The 23,468-nt window shown below is 41.3% G+C and overlaps 1 protein-coding gene across 1 annotated transcript in view; it reads left to right on the plus strand.

Moving 5' to 3' along the window:
- The window catches only part of OBSCN (obscurin, cytoskeletal calmodulin and titin-interacting RhoGEF), a 334,659-nt gene that overhangs the window by 250,017 nt on the left and 61,174 nt on the right, over nucleotides 1-23,468 (plus strand). Inside the window, 6 exon segments of the mRNA XM_070766937.1 lie at nucleotides 17,801-17,912; nucleotides 19,924-20,060; nucleotides 20,314-20,426; nucleotides 21,133-21,301; nucleotides 22,639-22,720; nucleotides 22,843-23,043. Of these exon segments, the coding sequence (XP_070623038.1) occupies nucleotides 17,801-17,912; nucleotides 19,924-20,060; nucleotides 20,314-20,426; nucleotides 21,133-21,301; nucleotides 22,639-22,720; nucleotides 22,843-23,043 (814 nt within the window).

Here is a 23,468-nt window from a genome sequence, read left to right on the forward strand (position 1 = left end):
CAATCCTTAGAAAAACTTGGAATATTTTATTCAACCTGTCAGGACTGTTGTGATTTCATTACAGGTTTTACATTGTTTCCTAAATCCCAGCCTTGTCAGAAGAGGTCAAAAAAATCAAGATGGTATCCCTGATGAAAAATTATATCTTAAGTAGAATTTATGACGACAATGTGAAAAATAAATTCCAATCACTTTTTGTATGTAAAGAAATGTAAACCGGAGCTAAGGAAGATATTGAAACTTATTGTAAATAATATAACCCCCTAAATGGTGGTGGGTTTTTTATTGGTGTTGGGCACATTTTCTTTTATGTATTTTTTGTTGTTGTTAATTTAGTAAATAAACCAATAATAATTATTTTTTTAAAAAGATGGTATCCCTGATAGGACAATCAAAGCATTTTTATTTATTTCGCAGTTACTGGGATAAAAAGGAGCAGGTTCCCTTAACAACTGTGGCAAAAAATTTTTCTTAAAATAGGGCAAATGTCTCTTACCAAATGTTTCACCTAACAACAGAAATGTTGGGGCCAATTTTGGTTGTAAATTGAGGACTATAGGGTGCTCTCTTCACTTTATCAGAAAAATGATCCTAGCAGTTGTTAATATTGTTGCTTTGGCTTTACTGCAAAGACATGGAATAGATCATGATAGAAAATCCTCAATTACTAATACACTAATGGCATGCTTAGAAGAGACACAACGCAACGCCTTTTCTCACAACAGCAAATGTATGACTGGAAATGCTTTCGAAGCAGATGAAAATCTAATGTGGAAAGCAATCGGGATAGAACAACAGGTAGTCCTCGACTTACAGCTGTTAGTTTAGCAACAGGTCTTCACACATACGACCATCGCAGCCTCCTTGCGATCACATGGCCCAAATTTAGGCCGCTAGGCTGCAGGCGTATACGTAATTTACAAAGTTTTGCAGCATCACCCGATTGCCATTTGCAAAGTCAATGGGAAAAGCCGGATTCGCTTAACAACCACACGATTTGCTAACAATTGTGATGATTCACTTAGCAACTCTGGCAAAAAAGGTTGTAAAATCAGGCATGACTCACTTAATATAATATCCACCTAGCTCAGCAAAGGAGTTTCGGATCGTGGGTCGTAAGTCGAGGATTACCTGAATGCCAAATCAACAATTGTGATATAGGTGCCCTGACGTTCCGAGCTGTATGTATTAGTGAAGCAACCTTGTATTGTGATCCACAAATCAATTAAGATGCTGATTATTTGTTGTTTATTTCTTGCTTAGTGTGATCCTTCCTTCCTTCCTTCCTTCATTCTTTCCTTCCTTCCTACCTCCCCTTCCTTCCTTCCTCCATCACTTTTCTTTCCTTCCTCCCTTCTTTCCTTCCCTCCTTCCTTCCTTCCTCCCTTGTCATTTTTCCTTCCTTCCTTCCTTCCTTCCTCCCTCCATCACTTTTCTTTCCTTCCTCCCTTCTTTCTTTCCTTCCTTCCCTCCCTTCCTTCCTCCCTTGTCATTTTTCATTCCTTCCTTCCTCCCTCCCTTCCTTCCTCCCCTTCCTTCCTCCCTCGTCACTTTTCCTTCCTTCCTTCCTTCCTTCCTTCCTTCCTACCTCCCCTTCCTTCCTCCCTCCATCACTTTTCTTTCTTTCCTTCCTCCCTTCTTTCCTTCCTTCCTTCCTTCCTCCCTTGTCATTTTTCCTTCCATCCTTCCTTCCTCCATCACTTTTCTTTCCTTCCTTCCTCCCTTCTTTCTTTCCTTCCTTCCCTTCCTTCCTCCCTTGTCATTTTTCCTTCCTTCCTTCCTTCCTTTCCTTTCTTCCTTCCTTCCTTCCCTTTCTTTCCCTTCCCTTCCCTCCCTCCCTCCTTGCTCCTCTTTGTGGTTCCTTAACAAGTAGACTTGCACAAGAAAGAAAACTACACGTTTGGGGTCAGGTCACAGCATACCAAGTCATAAAACAAGCACAAGGTTTCCAATTTGAACCATTTTACGTTCAGCACAGTTACAGGTAGTCCTCAACTTACAATCATTTGTTTGGTGACTGTTTAAAATTACAACAGCTCTGAAAAAAGTGACTTATGACTGTTTTCCACACAACCATTACAGCATCCGCATGGTCACATGATTAAAATTTGGCTGCTCGGCAACTGACTCGTGTTTATGACGGTTGCCTTATCTTGGAGTGGTCCCCTTTTGCGAGACCTACTGACAAGCAAAGTGGGGAAGCCAGATTCACTTAATAATCATGTCACTGACTTAAAAACTGCAATGGGTTGCTTAACAACTGTGGCAAAAATGGTCATAAAATGGAACAAAACTCGTGTTCCCTAATGTAACACTTAGCATCTGTCTTGCTTAGCAACATAAATTTCGGGCTCAATTGTCATAAATTGAGGACTAGCTGTATTTTGAGTGTAAAGCATTTATAGTGGTACCTCTACTTAAGAACGCCTCTACTTACGAATTTTTCTAGATAAGAACCAGGTGTTCAAGATTTTTTTTGCCTCTTCTCAAGAACCATTTTCCACTTACAAACCCGAGCCTCCGAAACTGTAATCGGAAAAGGCAGGGAGAAGCCTCCGTGGGGCCTCTCTAGGAATCTCCTGGGAGGAAACAGGGCTGGAAAAGGTGGGGAGAAGCCTCCATGGGGCCTCTCTAGGAATCTCCTGGGAGGAAACAGGGCCAGAAAAGGTGGGGAGAAGCCTCCATGGGGCCTCTCTAGGAATCGTCTGGGAGGAAACAGGGCCAGAAAAGGTGGGGAGAAGCCTCCGTGAGGCCTCTCTAGGAATCTCCTGGGAGGAAACAGGACTGGAAAAGGCGGGGAGAAGCCTCCATGGGGCCTCTCTAGGAATCTCCTGGGAGGAAACAGGGCCTCCACCCTCCCTGTGGTTTCCCCAATCGCACACATTATTTGCTATTACATTGATTCCTATGGGAAAAATTGCTTCTTCTTACAAACTTTTCTACTTAAGAACCTGATCACAGAACGAATTAAGTTCATAAGTAGAGGTACCACTGTATTTCATACTTAAAATAAGCCATCATTTTGGGGAAATTTGGAGCTGAGGAAGATGGGATGATCAGATGCCAAATCTCTGTGCTTCACTCTAGCTAGAGACAGTCCTTGACTTACGACCATTTGTTGTAACTGTTCAAAGTTACAATGGCTCTGAAAAAAGTGACTTATAATCACTTCCAGCATCCCAATCCACATCGCAATTGGTACACTTGGAAACTGACTCATATTTATGACAATTGTGGTGTCCCGAGGTCACATAATCACCTTCTGGCTTAACAACCATGTGATTTGCTTAGCAACCATGGTGATCCACTTACCAACTGCAGCAAAAATGTTCAAAAAATTGAATGCCACTCACTTAACAGCCACCTCACTTAGTGACAGACATTCCAGTCCCAGTTTCAGCCATAAGTCAACGACTACCTGTCTTTATAACTCAAAATGTTTTCTTTTCAGTCCAGCGCAGTTAAATTTAACCCGTTTATGCCTTTAAGGTTGGAAATCTGCTTTTAACCAGGTTTAAGGCATTTAAGCAAATGTTTGTCTGTGGTCAGCTTACGTGATTTGTGGATTCATCATCACACTTTGCTAAAACTGGTTGCAATCTCAGAAAGGAAAAAAAAAACGTCGGATGGTTTTAATTTTTATTTTTCCTCTCAATTCTTTCCACTCCAGGTTTTTAAATTTCTTTTTACTTGCATAACAAATTTAATGTGATTGTGAGCTTCTGCCTTTTTTTTAACACCATGCTGTCCATACTGTTTTCTTTGTAGTCACTGAACAAGAAACTAAAGTGCCTAAGAAAACCATCATCATGTAAGTCATATATATGCATATATATATCTATATATATTCATAAATTAGCATTTGTGTTGTGCCGTGCTGCCTCTCTGCATGTCTCATAATCAGCCTACACAGGAGGTCCTCCACTTACAACCCTCATTTAATCCCCCATTCTAAGGTACAACGTCACTGAAAAAAAACGACTTACGACCATTCCTCACACTTACGACCGTCACAGCGTCCCCATGATCATGTGATCAAAATTTGGGGACTCGGCAATTGGCATGTAGTTACGATGGTTGCAGCAACTGCTGGTTCACATAATAACTGCAGTGATTCACTTAACAACCACGGCAAAAGAAAGGTTGCGGTTCACAACTGCAGCAAAAGCAAAGGTCATAAAATTGGGCAGGACACCAGTCTCAATTATGGTGGTAAGTTGAGGACTACCTGTATTTATTGGCTGTGCAAAAGTGTTTCTTGCCATCCTATCAGGTCTCGTGGCATTTTGGGGAGTTAGGATAAAACTTAGGCCAGGGGACAAAAAGCATTGGAGTTGGTTGCCCATTTTGCAATCTTCTATTTTTGCAATAAACCATTATCTCTATTTTGCAATCTTCCTGAGATAGATCAGGATGAAAATTGTGAAGTCTGAGCAGGCCTTAAAGTCAGGGAGGGATCACAGCTATGCAGTGTGGCACAGCACCAATTCACAAGAGACGCTGTGTGCAAAGCTCCCTTTGAACCACGCAAACTTGTCTTCTTTTCTTATTAATCACTGCCCAGAATCGATCTTATCGAAAAATTGTTCCTGAAGGAGAATTTAGCAATCTCACTGCCTTCTCTTCATTAGCACCAACAGTTTCATTGCATTAAATTGAAGGGAGAGAAGAATCCCATTATGAAAAGAATTAAAAGTAATCTCTTAATAGTCTACTAATTGTTAGCCCCTCTTCTTCCCTCCCTTCCTCCATTTTTTCCTTCCTTTGTTCCTTCATTTGTTTGTTTGTTGCTTCCTTCCTATTTTTCCTCACCCCCTTCCTTCCTTTTTTCCCTTCCTTCCCATTTTCCCTTCCTTCCTTCCTTCCTTCCTTATTTCCTTCCTTCGTTCCTTCCATCCTGTTTTTCCTTCCTTCCTTCCTTCCTTCCTATTCTTCCTTCCTTCTTTCCTTCCTTCCTTCATTTTTTCCCTTCCTTCCCATTTTCCCTTCCTTCCTTCCTTCCTTCCTTCCTTCCTTATTTCCTTCCTTCGTTCCTTCCATCCTGTTTTTCCTTCCTTCCTTCCTTCCTTCCTTCCTATTCTTCCTTCCTTCTTTCCTTCCTTCCTTCATTTTTCCCCTTCCTTCCCATTTTTCCTTCCTATTCTTCCTTCCTTCCTGTTTTTCCTTCTTTCATTCCTGTTCTTCCTTCCTTTCTTCCTTCGTTTATTCCCTTCCTTCCCATTTTCCTTCCTATTCTTCCTTCCTTCCTGTTTTTCCTTCTTTCCTTCCTTCCTTCTTTCTTTCTTTCTTTCTTTCCTTCCTTCCTTCCTTCCTTCCTTCTTTCCTTCCTTCCTTCCTTCCGTCGTCAAACGGAGTAAAATTCACTCTCTTAACAGCAAATTTTGCATTCTCAATAGGGGTTGTAAATTGAGGACTACTTGTAGTTCTTGAGATTATAGCAAGTCATCCTCTCCTGTTTACTGAATTTGAACTCCAAATGGCCTGCATGAGACTTGAGGAATTATATAGAGCCGGGGGTGTAATGTGCAGTGGTTAGTGTGCAGCACTGCAGGCTACGTCAGCTAACTGCTAGCTGTAGTTCAGCAGTTCAAATCTCAGCACTGACTCAAGGTTGACTCAGCCGCCCATTCTTCCAAAGTCTGAGAGAAGGCTGTAAAGGCTCTATGAAGTGGTATATAAGTCTAAATGCTATAAATGCTAAATGCTGGGTTATAATAATAAACAGACCTTTATTACAGTCAAAGATCAATATTATGATAATGATAATGATAATATAATAATAATAATAATAATAATAATAATAATAATAATAATAATAAAACAGAACATCCAAGAACCGTTTCAGATTCTTAGAATCTAGACATTTTAATATCTCTTTGATCCTAGTAGCAGACTCTTGGGTGATAAATGTAGTCCTTGACTTACAGCACTTTGTTGACCATCCAAAGTTGGTCGTCCTCCAAGTCAACAAACACATGCTACACGTTGAGGTCCTTGGACATCTGGAGACAAATGACTTACAAAATTCATGACTTTTGGCTGGGTTATTTCCTTGTAGACATTTCATGACCAAACTAAGTAAGGACATCAGTCTAGCAGAGAGGATACAACCTAGTTACGTCATGAAATGTCCATAAGTAAACAACCAAGTTTAAAGGGAACCAAGGATTCCACAGTCCAACCATGAGTTAAAAATATTCTCTTCCGTCTGTTGAAGTAGTTCACAAAGGTTTTTATTTTTACAATTTAAAAAAAATTCAGGGAACTGAGCGGAGTTGAGTCAAGTTGGTGGCGAGAATAATAAATAAATAAATAAAACACCTTTCAAACATTAATTCCTGCATGCACCCAAAGCTCACAAAACTAACCCCGCCGTGCTTCATTTTTGCATTAACCTGTGATGCAGCATGGTTTGAGAGTCAGGTAACATTTTAAAGCAGAGGTCTTCAAACATGGCAACTTTAAGACTTGTGGACTTCAACTCCCAGAATCCTCCAGCCAGCTCTGCTGGCTGGAGGATTCTGGGAGTTGAAGTCCACAAGTCTTAAAGTTGCCAAGTTTGGGGACCCTTGTTTTAAAGGGTAGGATCCTTGATCCTCTCCTGAGCTTGGTGGTTCTCTTGCAGCTATTTCATGACCCTTTTTAGGAAACGTCTTCAGTGCTAGAAGAGAGGAGGGAGGGGGTTGTGGGGAGGAGGAGAAGGACAAGAGGAGGAGAAGGAAGAGGACAATGGCTATGGAGTCCTTGGTGCTTTCTGAGCTCAGTTATTTTCTTAGAGATGTTTCGTCACCAAACTACGTAACATCAACAGTGCTAGAAGGGACTGGGGTTCTGGCTTCTAGCACTGATGTTATTACCTGGTTTTGTCATTAAATGTTTACAAGAAAGCTCAGAAAGCACCAGGGACCCCACGATTCCTCTCTTTTCCTTCCCCCTCCTTCTCCCAGTTGGGTCGCGAAATGTTTGCAAAAAAATCCCCAAGCCAAGAGCTCCAAATACTCTCTTCTATCGACCTTACCCAACCCCAATCTCCAACATTTTCACCATCAGAGAGGAAACCATCACCACCGTCGTGAAAAACCCGAGAACCAAACGGAAGCCGTCTCCCGGCCGTCTGTCTTCCAGCTACGCTCCTCGGTCTCCGGGATCGGAGTTCGCAACATCTGAGCCAATTTATATCAGCAAGATTAGGCAACCCGGTCCCAGGCATGACCCCGAAGGAGTAGGGAAGGCCGCCATCCCTACTCTTTTTGTGACGGACCCTCAGGTGAGGCCGGGAGTTGCAGGCAGGAGTATCAGCATAGAAACCCCTCTGGAAGAACAGCGTAAATGGGTGGAAGTGGAAGAAATAATTGAGTTTAATGTGCAGAAGCCAACCCAGATGTCAAGGAAGAGAGGCACATCCCCTGCGCGATCCGAGAAGGATGAATTTGCATCAGGATATTCTCGGGCCACCACAAGGCGCAAGCCTTCCTCTGAAGACGACCCAAACGTGAATAATTCCAACAACAAACGAGTTGAACAGGTCGAATCTCCCATCTCCCAAGATGTTCAAAGATCTGGAGGACCATCGGGGAACCGAAGTGAAAGTTCTCGCCTGGAGCTAGAAGGAAAGGCACATCTTCAAGAATCCAGCAGCTGGATTGACTCATCTGGGACTGCCACGGTCGAAACATCTCAGATGGGCCTTCCCCCTCCCCAAGTTGAGGACTACGTTGTGGAGGAGTCTTCTCCAGAAGACGAGACTCTTTCAGATCAAAAAACAACAGCAGATGACCGCAGTAAGGGAGACCTCTCCGACCTTGGCAACCGCGAAGTAAAAATCCTTACCCGGAATGGGAAAGCGTTAACTTTGGCAGACCTTGAAGATTACGTCCCTGAGGAAGGAGAGACCTACAGATGCAGCCGCCTTTGTTCTGAAGAAGATAAACCTTGTGAGATAGCCGTTCTCCAGACCGAGATCAACAAACCCACCATTGGCAAACCAGTATTACTGAACGTCGGAAGACCTGTGGCTTCTAAACCCAGGCAAACCTTCTTTAGCCAATTTGAAGGCCATCACCCTGGAAGTATCTTCTTGTCGGCCTCCAGAGTGACCGAGATGCCACCTAGAGATCCCACCAACGTTTCTTTCCAGGTTGGCGAGTCCCACCGGCCAACGTTCTGCACGCAGGTCCAGTTGTCCCCAGAGAGTGGCGCCTCCAATTTCAAAACCGAAGTGTCCACCCGAAGCTACCGCACCGCCGTCGGAGAAACAGTCACGTTCCACATCAAGAAGGATGACCCTTCCCAAAGTTAACAAGAAATTAAGGCCAGATCTCTTAACCATGATGAACAATTAAAAAAAAAAACATTACCATCGACCTCTGCAAAAACCAGCACCTTGATGGAAGGGAAAAATGAGAATACGAATGGAGAAACTACAATTAAAAAATAAAATCTGAGATAAATACTGTAACGTACCGTAAAATTGATCTTTTGCAAGGGAACAGTACGATCTGTAGAATTTAATCTTTGATTTGTATTTTTTTTTCCTTTTTGTATTAAAAAAAATCGGAACACCATTCCATTATAAGGCATTGAGGTGCAGTAGAACTAGAACATCATTAGTGTGACAAGATTAAATCATGGTTATTTTCTCTTAAAACGGTGATAAAAAACCTGCCAGTTGGTTGGGTTTTTTTATGTTACCGAAAAGGCAATTCAGAATATAACAATTCTAATTCATTTCTTTTGCAACTTATGAAGAGATTTAATGAGACGCAGCACAGTAGTCCTTGACTTACAACAGATCATTTAGTGACCGTTCAAAGTTACAACGGCACCAAAAAAAGTGACTCGTGGCCATTTTTACCACTTATTACCATTGCAACATCGCCACATGATCAAAATTTGGATAGTTGTCACATTTATGATGGAAGGCATGCCCTGAAATCATGTGGTCTCCTTTTGTGACCTTCTGGCAAGCAAAGACAATGGGGAAGCCAGATTTGCCTAACAACAACTTAGTGATATTAATTTAACAACTACAGTGATGGTAGCAAGACGGATCATAAAATGAGGCAAAATTCAATTAACAAATGTCTTGCTTAGCAACAGAAATTTTGAGTTCAATTGTGGTAATAAGTCAAGGACTACCTATATTCTACCGGAGGAGTTATGGAAATTATTTTATTGAATCCATCTAATCCCACTGACAGAAGTGACACTTCCATCAGCTTAAATGCAGACAATCAATCCATTTAAGGGACTTCTGACTTGTATATTGATTTTTGCTAATTTCTTGCCAATTCCAAAACACAAGGGTTGATGCGAAAATGTTGACCGAAGTACTTTGTTCTCTCCAAACTTTCTTTCTTCCTTTTATTACAATGAAGATTGCATTGGATAAATATGTTTTCTTATAACTTCCGCTCACAAACAATATCTCCAATTATTGTTGAGGTTGTTCCCAAAATACCATCTGGTTGGGCAAACTCTTAACACCGATAAAAGCAATACCAATTTATGGGTGAGGGAATTTAAATGTATTGCTGAACAATTCTTCATAATTCATCCTTCATTGACACATTTATCTGAACCATAAATGGAGAATAGAGCATTCTCATGTTGCTGAGAAGGTCTTCTCCTGCCAAAAATGGGGTCCTTTGAAGATCACCCAACATTTGTCATTTTCATTATGGCAAGCATTTTTGCCTTGAATACAGGTAGTCCTTGATTTACGGCCCTTGATTTTGCAAAACCCTTTTTGGTTATTCTTTACATTTTTACTTTGTGGTGTCTGTGCAATTTTAACTTTGCGAGTTACCAAAATTTTAAGTTCTGCAGCCGTCTCTCTGCGGAATATTACGTGATCCGCCAGCCTGTGTTTAGAAACACAAAACCTTGCAAAATGTGGAATTTTAAAGGAAGCTCATTAAACAGAGGCAGAAATGTTCATTTATGATTTGGCTGATAAATAACTAATGAAAAAATAAATTACATTTCACTTGATATCTATTTTTATTTTTAAATTTTCAACCACTGGATGTTTGGGGCTTTTTTTTTTTTTTTAAAAAAAGAACTTTTTGAAATGTTATGGTCTGTCCTGGGGGGGGGAAGTCTTGCCAGTATGGGATTTAAAATCTGTAGATAAATGTTGGGGTTTCTTATAAAGGAATAACAAAAATTTATACTAAGTAACTTTTGTGTTGATGAATCAGATGGATTCGATATTCTTGGTGCAAAATGAACAGATTATTTCCGAGATCAAACAAATTTAGAGATGAAATGTTAACTGCAACGGCATTCAATTTTCTATTAATAAAGAACCAGTTGCATCATATTTCTTTTGTTGTGGTTTTTTCAAAAAAAAAAATTCATCTTTTAATTGTCATTTGGGCTAAGCACCAAACATATTTTCAATGTCTCTATAGAACAGGGGTTTCCTGCATAAGACTTGTAGACTTCAACTCCCAGAATCCCCCAGCCAGAATGGTTAGCTGATGAATTCTGGGAATTGAAGTCCGCTAGTCTTAAACTTGTCAGGTTTGGAGACCCTGTTATAGAAGAATAAAATGTAATGGGAAATTTATGCGTGAAAACAGTTCCTCAAAGCATCCTTTCAAGAAGGGAGTTTGCTGTTTCTTCTATACAGATAGTCCTCGACTTACTACTGTCTTTAAAGTGACCATTGGAAGTCCCAACAACACTGAAAAAAGGACTTAGAACTAGTCCTGGGGCTCATGATCATTGCTGTATCCCTATGGTCTCGTGATCACAATTTTGTGATCCTAAAATCAGGCACCACTCGCATTACAACCAATTTGCTTAGCAACTGAAATACTGATCTCCATTGTGGTTGTAAGTTGATGACTAGCTCTAGTTTCTTCTACTTCATTCAAGCCAATTTCCAAATTTGACCATTGCCACGATTTTCAGCCAGGACATTGATATCCAAAATTATTGGAAATTGTAGAGCATTGCTTATTATCCTTACTCTGTCCAAATATACTCCTTGATCAAAACAAAAAAATATTTTACTTCAGGCTTTTGTTGAGAAATAAATAAATGAAAGTAAGTTAGATTTCAAAGTGGGTTTTGCCACTGAATTTTAAATTTTATTTATTTATTTAATTGGATTTGTATGCTGCCCCTCTCTGAGGACTCGGGGCGGCTCATAGCATATACAAGAAACAGTAATAAACAGTCCAATTAATAATACATTAAAAAACAATCCTAAAAATTCTACTTTAAAAAACTTCCATTAACCATTCATTCGATAATCATACTAAAAAACATTCATTGGTCAAGGGGAAGCTCTAGAAACCCCAGGCCTGGCGGAAGGCAAGGAGGATGGGGGCAGTACAAATCTCCGGGGGGAGCTGATTCCAGAGGGTCGGGCCCCCCACAAAGAAGGCTCTTCCTCTAGGTCCCGCCAGCCGACATTGTTTGGTTGACGGGACCCTAAGGAGACCAACTCTGTGGGACCTCACCGGTCACTGGGATTTGTGTGGCAGAAGGCCGTCTCGGAGGTAGTCTGCTCCTATGCCCTGAAGGACTTTATAGGTCATAACCGACACTTTGAATTGTGTCCGGAAACAGATCGGCAGCCAATGCAGTCCGCGGAGTGATGACGAGATATGGGCATGTCTTGGAAGGTCCAAAACCGCTCGCGCGACTGCATTTTGGACGATCTAAAGTTTCCGAACACTCTGCAAAGGTAGCCCCATGTAGAGAGCATTGTATAAAATGTACAACATTTGTAGAAATGATCTTTACTGGTAGTGCTCGACTGGTAGTAATCAAGCCTGGAATAATACATTAGAACCACCCAGAATATTTATCTATCTATCTATCTATCTATCTATCTATCTATCTATCTATCTATCTATCTATCATCTATCTATCTATCTATCTATCTATCTATCTATCTATCTCTCTATCTCTCTATCTCTCTATCTCTATCTATCTATCTATCTATCTATCTATTTATCTATCTAATCTATCTATCTATCTATCTATCTAATCTATCTATCTATCTATCTAATCTATCTATCTATCTATCTTATCTATCTATCTAATCTATCTATCTATCTATCTATCTATCTAATCTATCTATCTATCTAATCTATCTATCTATCTATCTATCTCATCTATCTATCTATCTATCTATCTATCTAATCTATCTATCTATCTATCTATCTATCTATCTATCTATCTATCTATCTATCTATCTATCTAATCTATCTATCTAATCTATCTAATCTAGCTATCTATCTAATCTATCTATCTTATCTATCTATCTATCATCTATCTATCTATCTATCTATCTATCTATCTATCTATCTATCTATCTATCTATCTATCTATCTATCTATCTATCTATCTATTCGATTTGTATGCCGCCCCTCTCCGCAGACTCGGGGTGGCTAACAACAGTAATAAAACAGTATATGATATCATCGGCTCCATTTAGCAGCCCTGGACGATATTTTCACACCTCGCTGTTTTAGGAAAGTGCACAACACTCTCAGAGACTCTTTCTCATCCTCTTACATTCTGGCAGAAGATACAGAACAATTCAAACTCGAACCACATGTTTTCTGAACAGTTTTTTTTTTATCCCAGAGCTATAATTGCACTTAACAATATACTAGGGCAGTGATGGCAAACCTATGGCACGGGTGCCACAGGTGGCACGCGGAGCCCTATCTGCCACCAAGCGTGCGCACCGGCCAGCTGATTTTTGGCTTGCGCAGAGGCTCTGGGAGGGCGTTTTTGGCTTCTGGAGGGCCTTCAGGGTGGCGGGAGAGGGTGTTTTTGCCCTCCCCAGGCTCGAGGGAAGCCTCTGGAGCCTGGGGAGGGTGAAATAGACTGTTTCTGGCCTCCGGAGGGGCAGGGGGAGCAATTTTCACCTTCCACGGGCATTGGATTATCAGTGTGGGCATTGGCGCAGGTACAATAGTGTTTGCACATGTGCTTTCGGCACCTGAGGGGGAAAAGGGTTGACATCACTGTACTAGGGGGTCACCATCAGTGAACTGCTGGACAATACTACTTTGTCTGTTGTGTGGATGTTGGATGGTTCAGGTGGGAAATTGTGACGGATTGAGCATGTTCTTTCGGATATACATACAATGACAATAAAGTATTTATGTATGTATGTGTGTATGTATTACCAATTAGGTCCCACAGAGTTGGCCTTCTCCCGGGTTCCGTCGACAAAACAATGTCGCTTGGCGGGACCCAGGGGAAGAGCCTTCTCTGTGGCGGCCCCGGTCCTCTGGAATCAGCTCCACCCCCCTGGAGATTAGGACCACCCCCACCCTCCTTGCCTTCCGCAAACTCCTGAAAACCCACCTATGTCGCCAGGCATGGGGAAATTGATTCCCCCGGCTGTCCCGCTTTATGTATGGCATGTTGAGTTGTGTGATTGTTTTTTAATAAGGGTTTCCTAATATTGGATTTGTAGACTTTATTGTTTGTTGGAAGCCGCTCCGAGTCCTTGGAGAGAGGCAGCATACAAATCTAATAAATGTATGTATGTATGTATGTATGTATGTATGTATGTATGTATGTATGTATTTATTTATTCTGAGTCTTCAGAGAGGGGCGGCATACAAATCTAATATATTATTATTATTATTATTATTATTATCATCATCATCATCAGCATTATTATTATTTATTTATTTATTTATTTATTTATTTATTTAAATCATAGCAATACTTAAGCGGGTAAACCGCCTGATCTCTCTTTGATTGTGTGACCCAACCATTTTTGTGGCAATCTTTAAATCAACACCACAGATATTAAATAACACTTAATGATATTCATAGGATACTAAATAAGCAATCAAACTCATACTAGGAAGCTAAATATAATTTGTACGGTACAAGTAACACAGTTATAGTCATAAGTAGAAAAGGGAATAGATAATGGGAAAAAATGAGAAGATAGAACAGGATAGGGACAATGAGAAGACTAATAGTAATAGTAATGCAGCCTTACTAAATAGTTTGACAGTGTTGTGGGGTTTAGTTCTTTAGCAGAGCGATTGCATGGTGGAGAGCCTGGAATTTGAAATGATAAAAAGTCATTTTTATTTAATTGTACGTTAATTTATTCAGTCTGATGGGATGGGATGATTTATATCCGGCTTTTATTATTTTTTTAAAATTCCTGAAGGTGGCAAACATATCCTCCTCCTATTTTCCCCACAACAATAACAACCCTTTGAGGAGGGATGGGCTGAGAGTGATTGGTCCAAAGACACACAGCTGGCTTTTGTTCATAAAGTGGAACTAGAACTCATTGTCTCCTGATTGGCCCAAAATCTGGGCGATTTGGGGGGATGCCCCCCATTTTGACTTTTCTGACCTTCTGCAAATATCTCTGAAAGCTTCCATAAATGAGGACAGGCAATTTGGAGAAGAAGAAGCTGGCTGTTATTCATAAACTGGAACTATCACTCCCTGTCTCCTTGTGATCAGCCCAAAGTCACCCATCTGACTTTAATTTAGTTTTATTTATTTATTTATTTATTGTTAGAGTTGGAAGGGACCATGCAGGTCACCAAGTCCAACCCCCTGCCTAAGCAGGAACCCTATAGCATCCCAGCCAAATGGCAGTCCAATTTCCTCTTAAAAATGTCCAGAGTGTTGGAGTTCACAATGTCCGCTGGTAGGTTGTTCCACTGGTTGATCGTTCTGACCGTCAGGAAGTTCTTCCTTATTTCCAGGTTGAATCTCTCCTTGGTCAGCTTCCAACCGTTGTTCCTCGTCCGGCCCTCTGATGCCCTGGAGAATAAAGTGATCCCCTCCTCTCTGTGGCAACCTCTTGTGTACCTGTAGACTGCTATCATGTCCACTCTGGCCCTCCTTTTCCCTAGGCTATCCATGCCCAGTTCCCACAATCTCTCTTCGTAACTCTTGGTTTCTAGACTCCTGATCATTTTGGTTGCTCTTTTCTGCCCCTTCTCCAGAGTTTCAATGTCTTTTTTAAAGTGTGGTGACCAGAACTGAACACAGTACTCCAGGTGTGGTCGTACCAGGGTGTAGTAGAGTGGTATTAAGACTTCCCTGGTCTTGGTGTGTATTCCCCTGTTGATGCAGCTTAGGATGGTGTTGGCTTTATTCAAATCATGTGACTTAAATCAACTGAAAAAGAGTCAAAGCACCTATCTGAACACCTTGGTTGGCAAGCCAATCCCACCCACTCACATGACCTTTAAACCACCCCTGTCAAATGATTGACAAGCCACTCCCACCTGGTCACATGGCTGGCAAGTCACTCCTACCCGGTCACATGATCATCAAACCACACCTACAAAATAAGCCATGCCCACAGTGTAGCAGTAAAAATTTTGGCAGCCCATCACTGCTTCCCTCCCTCCCTCCCTTCTCATTATTTATTTGTATCCCACTTTTATTATGTTTATAAATAATGAACATACTTTATACTTTTTCCTCCTCCTGTTTTTTTCCCATCACAACAACCTTGTGAGGTGGATTGGGTTGGGATTGACCCAGGGTCACCATACCAACTTTCATGGCTAAGGGAAGACTAGAACTCACAGTCTCCTGGTGATTGGCCTAAAGTCACCCAGTGGGCTTCCATGATTAAAGTGGGATTAGAACTCACCACCACCAGGTATCTACTCTAGTCAGGGTAGGGGTGAAGTCCAGCAGGTTCTGACAGGTTCTGGAGAACCGGTAGCAGAAATTTTGAGTAGTTCAAAGAACCGGCAAATAAGGTGGGAATGGGGATCTTTTATTTATTTATTTATTTATTTATTTATTTATTTATTTATTTATTTATTTATTTATTCATTTGTCCAATACACAATACATATGGAAGAGAATAGACATGAAGTAATATATATAAAGATAATATGTAAAAATAGAAGAGAAAATATATGAAAGGAAGAAAATATATATGATATATGAGATAAAGGAAAGACAATTGGACAGGGAACGAAAGGCTCACTAGTGCACTTATGTACGCCCCTTACTGACCTCTTAGAAACCTGGAGAGGTCAATCGTGGATAGTCTAAGGGGAAAATGTTGGGGGTTAGGGGTTGACACTATTGAGTCCGGTAATGAGTTCCATGCTTCGACAGCTCGATTGTTAAAGTCATATTTTTTACAGTCAAGTTTGGAGCAGTTAATATTAAGTTTGAATCTGTTGCGTGCTCTTGTGTTGTTGCGGTTGAAGCTGAAGTAGTCATTGACCGGTAGGACGTTGCAGCATATGTTCTTGTGGGCAATACTTAAATCATGTTTTAGGCGCCGTAGCTCTAAGCTTTCTAGACCCAGGATTGTTAGTCTATTTTCGTAGGGTATCCTTCCCCTGCCACGCCTTCCAAGCGACTACCCCAGGACAAGTTGTAAAAAAAAATTTGAGTATCACCACTGATTCCGGGGCATAAGGACAATACCAAACTTAAATGGGCTTCTAATTTATTTGATAGTATTTTTAATCCTTTTTTAAAAGGTTTGGTTTACAGCATTATTTTAATCTGTCAGCAAATATTCTCTGTGATCAGCAACCAGCAAAGCAATTAAAAAGAAATAAAAAACAATAAAAATGCCAATACCGTAGAATTTTAAGACTGAAATAAGAAAAAACCCTGATTTTTTTAAAAAAATATTTTTTATTAATATTCAAAATAAAAGATATAACAAAACGAACAAACATTAAATTGACAAGACAAAAAGGAGCTTTAACACAAAAAGGAGCTACAATTGCTCCGCTCAGCATAGAAGTCTTCTTAGAAACATAGAAACATAGAAGTCTGACGGCAGAAAAAGACCTCATGGTCCATCTAGTCTGCCCTTATACTATTTTCTGTATTTTATCTTAGGATGGATATATGTTTATCCCAGGCATGTTTAAATTCAGTTACTGTGGATTTATCTACCACATCTGCTGGAAGTTTGTTCCAAGGATCTACTACTCTTTCAGTAAAATAATATTTTCTCATGTTGCTTTTGATCTTTCCCCCAACTAACTTCAGATTGTGTCCCCTTGTTCTTGTGTTCACTTTCCTATTAAAAACACTTCCCTCCTGGACCTTATTTAACCCTTTAGTATATTTAAATGTTTCGATCATGTCCCCCCTTTTCCTTCTGTCCTCCAGACTATACAGATTGAGTTCATGAAGTCTTTCCTGATATGTTTTATGCTTAAGACCTTCCACCATTCTTGTAGCCCGTCTTTGGACCCGTTCAATTTTGTCAATATCTTTTTGTAGGTGAGGTCTCCAGAACTGAACACAGTATTCCAAATGTGGTCTCACCAGCATTCTATACAGTGGGATCATAATCTCCCTCTTCCTGCTTGTTATACCTCTAGCTATGCAGCCAAGCATCCTACTTGCTTTCCCTACCGCCTGACTGCACTGTTCACCCATTTTGAGACTGTCAGAAATCACTACCCCTAAATCCTTTTCTTCTGAAGTATTTGCCAACACTGAACTGCCAATACAATACTCAGATTGAGGATTCCTTTTCCCCAAGTGCATTATTTTACATTTGGAAACATTAAACTGCAGTTTCCATTGCTTAGACCATTTATCTAGTAAAACTAAATCATTTACCATATTACAGACGCCTCCAGGAATATCAACCCTATTGCACACTTCTTAATACATGATTTTTTTAAAAAGATGAAGAACAAAAGAGAACGGAGGACCGAACATTAGCAGCATTCAGTTCAAAAACAGTGCAGTGTTATATTTTCCCTAGGGTTGAGATAACAACAGATAAAACACTATTTCTATCTGAAAATCTGAATTTTTCTATTTTTGTGACTAGCTGAATTGCAGGCACCTGCTCTCAAAACCAGAGAAAGTGACACATTGTCCGGGGAAACAGACATTATTCCTCAAGATAAAAGCATGTGTGAACCCGCTGTTCTCTCTGACAAGTAAGTTTGTTGAACTTCTTTAAATCTCAGTTTACAGCCATTCGTTTAGTGACTGTTCAAAGTTAAAGCGGCATTGAAAGAAGTGAATTAGGACGAGTTTTCACACTTACGGTCATTACAACATCCCAATTGGTCATGTATTTAAAATAAAGATGCTTGGCAACCGACTCACATCTATGAACAGTATCTGGTTCCTACCGTTACGGATGAGGATGCCCCAACGGTAGTAAAACTGGAGTTGCGCGTGCAGCTTTGTGCCTCTGGCGTGTGCGCGCATCCCAACGGGATCTTGCTTTGGTGCCTGCGCGGGAAGCAAAATCTCACGAGGGGATGCATGTGTCAGAGAGAGATTTTGGCAATCAAAATGGTAGCAGAAATTTTGAGTAGTTCAAAGAACCGGCAAATACCACCTCTGGTTCGCACCAGAATGCGGTGGGAATGGAGATCTTGCAATGTCCTTCCCATCAAAATCTAGCACACCTGCATTCCCTTATGAGATTTTATTTCCTGCGCAGGTGCTAATGCAGAACCTCACTAGGATGTGCATGCGCGCATGCCAGAAACCTGAAGCTGCACACGCAGTGCATCAATAGCGGTGGTAGCGGCAACGCCTTTTTAAGAACCTAAGAAGAGCCCTGCTGAATGGGGCCAAAGCCCACAGTGGCCCCCCAATTGTCCATGGGGATCTTGAGCAGAAAGAGAAGGCAAGACCCTCCCTTTCCCCTGACCCCCAACAAATGGGACCCAAGGGAACCCTGCCTGCCTCAACCAACATAGAGGCGGCACATGGACATCCGTTTCAATAACCACCTATGATACACTTGGCATCCATGAGCCCTTCATGGCATCAGACCAGAATATTACAATTCATGCATGGTATGTTTGTGTACTATGGATGTTTGGTTTTACAATAAGGGTTTTTAGTTGTTTTAGTATTGGATTTACATGCTATTTTTTATTACTGTTGTTAGTCGCCCCGAGTCTACGAAGAGGGGCGGCATACAAATCCAATAAATAAATAAATACATAAATATCTCCGGGACCGCCTTCTGCCACACAAATCCCAGCGACCGATTAGGTCCCACAGAGTTGGCCTTCTCCGGGTCCCGTCGACTAAACAACGTCGTTTGGTGGGTCCCAAGGGAAGAGCCTTCTCTGTGGTGGCCCCGACCCTCTGGAACCAGCTCCCCTCTCCTTGCCTTTCGTAAACTCCTTAAAACCCACCTCTGCCGTCAGGCATGGGGGAATTGAGACATCTCCCCTGGGCCTATACAATTTATGTATGGTATGTTTGTGTGTATGTCTGCTTTAATAACGGGTTTTTTTTAAGGTTTTTAAATTATTAGATTTGTCTTGAATTGTTTTATTGTTGTTGTCAGCCGCCCCGAGTCTACGGAGAGGGGCGGCATACAAATCTAATAAATAAATAAATGAAATAAATAAATCTGTCCAATCCTGCCTTGAAGCTATCCAGGCTGACAGCTGTCACGACCTCGTCTGGAAGTGAATTCCATCAACCAAAGACCCTCTGGGTAATGAGATATTTCCCTTGATTTGTCCTCATTTTCTTACCTATGAGCTTTAGGGAGGACCCCCTTGTCCTGGTATTGTGTGATAGAGAAAAGAATTTTTCTCTATCCACCTTTTCTATCCCATGCATGAATTTATACACTTCGATCAAGTCACCCCTTATACGCCGTCTTTCAAGGCTGAAGAGATCAGGTGTTTACGGTGATTGTCCCAAGGTCATGTGATCCCCTTTTGTGACTTTCTGACAAGCAAATTCACTTAGCAACCTTGTGACTCAGTTAACAACTGCAGTGATTCACTTTAACAGTGTCGATAAAGTTCATAAAATGGGAATAAAACTCACTTAACCACTGTTTCATTTAGCAACGGAAATGTAAGGTTCCATTTTGGTTGTAAGTCAAGGACTACCTATCTCTGAGCTTTGATTATTCCGTCTCCTCATTCCTGGCTGTAACTCTGCTTCTTGGTTTTCATCATCCAGAGTCCTCGAAATGATGGCGGAGGTGCCGTGGTTCAGGGGTGAAAGCACAGAGCACGTTTTGGATGCAGCCGGGGAAGCCGCCGAGGGCCTCACAGAGAAAACCCCTGTCGATAAAAAAGGAGACAAAAGTGTCACAAGTAAGATATTTTTATCTGTTGATGTGGCCTCAAGGTGAGAGGTTGGACTAGATGGTCTCCTTCCCCTATCTAGCACTGATGATGTTGCTCAGTTAGCTCATGAAATGTCCGGCGAGAGAATAACCAAGCTCTAGATCCATCCAACTGCACTTCATACTTTTGTGTACACTGAGAGCATATGAACCAAAGACAAATTCCTTGTGTGTGCAATCACACTTGGCCAATAAAGAATTCTATTCTATTCTATTCTTAGGTCCACCATACATGCAGGTGCCCCTTGAAGACGTCCAGGTTCGGTGTGGGGAAATGGCCAAATTCCAGGCTGTCATTGAAGGCAATCCTCAGCCAGTTGTTGGATGGTTTAAGGTATGTCAAAAAAAAAAAACCCAATCCCCCCCAAAAAAGAAATGGCTACAGACCCCTTTGTGGGTAGAAAAATTATTCCGTGTGGATTTAGAGAAGAATAATTACAGGTAGTCTTCAACGTACAGCCACCACATACTACAATACAATACTATATTTGTATGACAAATAAAAATAAATAAATAAATAAATACAATCCCTTTTTTTAGTGCCATTGTAGCTTCAGACATTCACTAAATGAACCGTTGTAAGTCAACCGTTGTAAGTCAAGAGGAGCCGGGGTAGCACAGCAGGTAGAGTGCTGTACTGCAGGCCACTGAAGCTGACTGTAGATCTGTAGGTCAGCGGTTCAAATCTCATCACCGGCTCAAGGTTGACTCAGCCTTCCATCCTTCCGAGGTGGGTAAAATGAGGACCCGGATTGTGGGGGACATAGGCTGGCTCGGTTAAAAAGAAGTGCTATTGCTCACATGTTGTAAGCCGCCCTGAGTTTAAGGAGAAGGGCGGCATAAAAATTGAATGAATAAATAAATAAAAATAAAATAAACCTCTGTTTATGAATATCGTATCCTACCTTGGTGCCAGCCCTCCCCAGAGATATATTCTGAACTAAGAGTTGAGACGGGGCTGCCTCTGGCGGAAGTCCCAGCGAAGGGCTGAAAGTGCAGCTACCTATCTTATTTTGTGTGCTTCCCTCACTTCCTTCCAGGGAATTTCCTTGTTGCTGGACAGTGAAAGGATCTGCCAGTCCAACGAAGGGACTAGCTACTCTCTGACCCTCTACAACGCTCGGGCACAAGATGGAGGCGTCTATGCTTGCATGGCTAAAAACCCTGGAGGGGAGGTGGTCTGCAAAGCAGAGCTGGTGGTGCAGGAAGGTATGTTGACTTGGTGGCTTTTTTCTCATTTATTCTTTCTTTTTCTTCCTTTCTCTTTCTCTTCCCCCTCCTTTCATTTCATCCCTCCCTCCCACCCTCCTTCCCTCCCTCCTTCCTTCCTTCTCTGTCCCTCCTTCCCTCTGTCCTTTCCTCCCGTTTCCTTCCCTTACTTCCTTTCCTCCTTCCCTCCCTCCCTTCTTCCCTCCCTTCTTTCCATCCATCATCTATCTATCTATCTATCTATCTATCTATCTATCTATCTATCTATCTATCTATCTATCTATCAAAAACCCATTATTAAAAGCAAGCATACACACAAACATACCATGTATAAACTGTATAGGCCCGGGGGAGATGTCTCAGTTCCCCCATGCCTGACGGCAGAGATAGGTCTTAAGAACTTTACGAAAGGCAAGGAGGGTGGGGGCAGTTCTAATTTCCAGGGGGAGCTGGTTCCAGAGGGTCGGGGCCGCCACAAAGAAGGCTCTTCTCCTGGGTCCCGCCAAACGACATTGTTTAGTCGATGGGACCTAGAGAAGGCCAACTCTGTGGGACCTAATCGGTCGCTGGGATTCATGCGGCAGAAGGCGGTCCCAGAGATATTCTGGTCCGATGCCATGAAGGGCTTGATCGGTCATAACCAACACTTTGAATTGTGACCGGAAATTGATCGGCAACCAATGCAGACTGCGGAGTGTTGGTGTGACATGGACATACCTAGGGAAGCCCATGATTGCTCTCGCAGCTGCATTCTGCACTATCCTTTCTATTACTACATTCTACTTATGTTATGTTAATATGTACTATAATACTACAGTGTTCCCTCGATTTTCGCGGGGGATGCGTTCCGAGACCACCCGCGAAAGTTGAATTTCTGCAAAGTAGAGATGCTGAAGTAAATACACTATTTTTGGCTATGAACAGTATCCCAAGCCTTCCTTTAACACTTTAAACCCCTAAATTACAATTTCCCATTCCCTTAGCAACCATTTAGATTATTACTCACCATGTTTATTTATTAAAGTTTATTTTAAAAAATGTTTTTTAAAGGCAGACGAAAGTTTGGCAGCGACATATGACGTCATCGGGGCAGGAAAAACCGTGGTATAGGGGAAAAAACCGCGAAGTATTTTTTAATTAATATTTTTGAAAAACCGTGGTATAGACGTTCCGCAAAGTTCGAACCCGCGAAAATCGAGGGAACACTGTATACTCATTTGACAAATAAATAAATAAGTAAGTAAGTAAGTAAATGAATGAATGAATGAATGAATAAATAAGTAAATAAAATATTTGTGTTATTGTCACCCCTTTGATTCTTATTCTGACTATTGTAGACAAGAAAAGTCAAGAGGCGAAGAAGCGAAGCCCACGAAGAAAACTCCATTCTTTCTATGACGTTAAACAGGAAATAGGGAGGTAAAAATGATTTTCTTTTCCTCCTTATCGGGGGGGGGGGGGGGGTTGACACCCGGGAACGTCCTTTGCCCAAGCTTTGAACTTTATTCATTTTATTCTCTGAATATTTAACGGTGTTTCAGGGGCTCCTTCAGTGTTCTCAAGAGGGTCATCCATAAAGCCAACCGTGTGGCTTGTGCAGCGAAATTCATCCCGTTGCGAAGTCGAACGAGAGAACTGGTTTACCGGGAGAGAGATATTCTCGTCCAACTTTCCCACGATCGAATTACTCAATTACTTGACCAGTTTGAAACACGGAAAACCTTAATTCTTATTTTGGAAATGTATCCTTTTTTGCCCCTGAAAAGAGGAATAGATATTTATGATTTGATTTGATTTGATTTGATTTGATTTGATTTGATTTGATTTGATTTGATTTGATTTGATTTGATTTGATTTGATTTGATTTGATTTGATTTGATTTGATTTGATTTGATTTGATTTGATTTGATTTGATTTGATTTGATTTGATTTGAATGCCGCCCCTCTCCATAGACTCGGGGCGGCTAACAACAGTATGGAAAAAAAAGATGGTGTTAAGCAGTGATGGCTTCCACTTACCTTTCCCACCGCAACGGAAGTGTGCTGTACTATATCACGTCAGGGGAACGACTCTCTCTTTTAACAGCCACTTTCAAGGAGTGACGATTGAAGGACCAGTTTTGGGGCACTGCCAGTTTGGCAAAATGTGGCAAATTTCCACCACTGG

Source organism: Erythrolamprus reginae, chromosome Z, assembly GCF_031021105.1.
Source record: "Erythrolamprus reginae isolate rEryReg1 chromosome Z, rEryReg1.hap1, whole genome shotgun sequence".
Classification (NCBI taxonomy): Eukaryota; Metazoa; Chordata; class Lepidosauria; order Squamata; family Dipsadidae; genus Erythrolamprus; species Erythrolamprus reginae.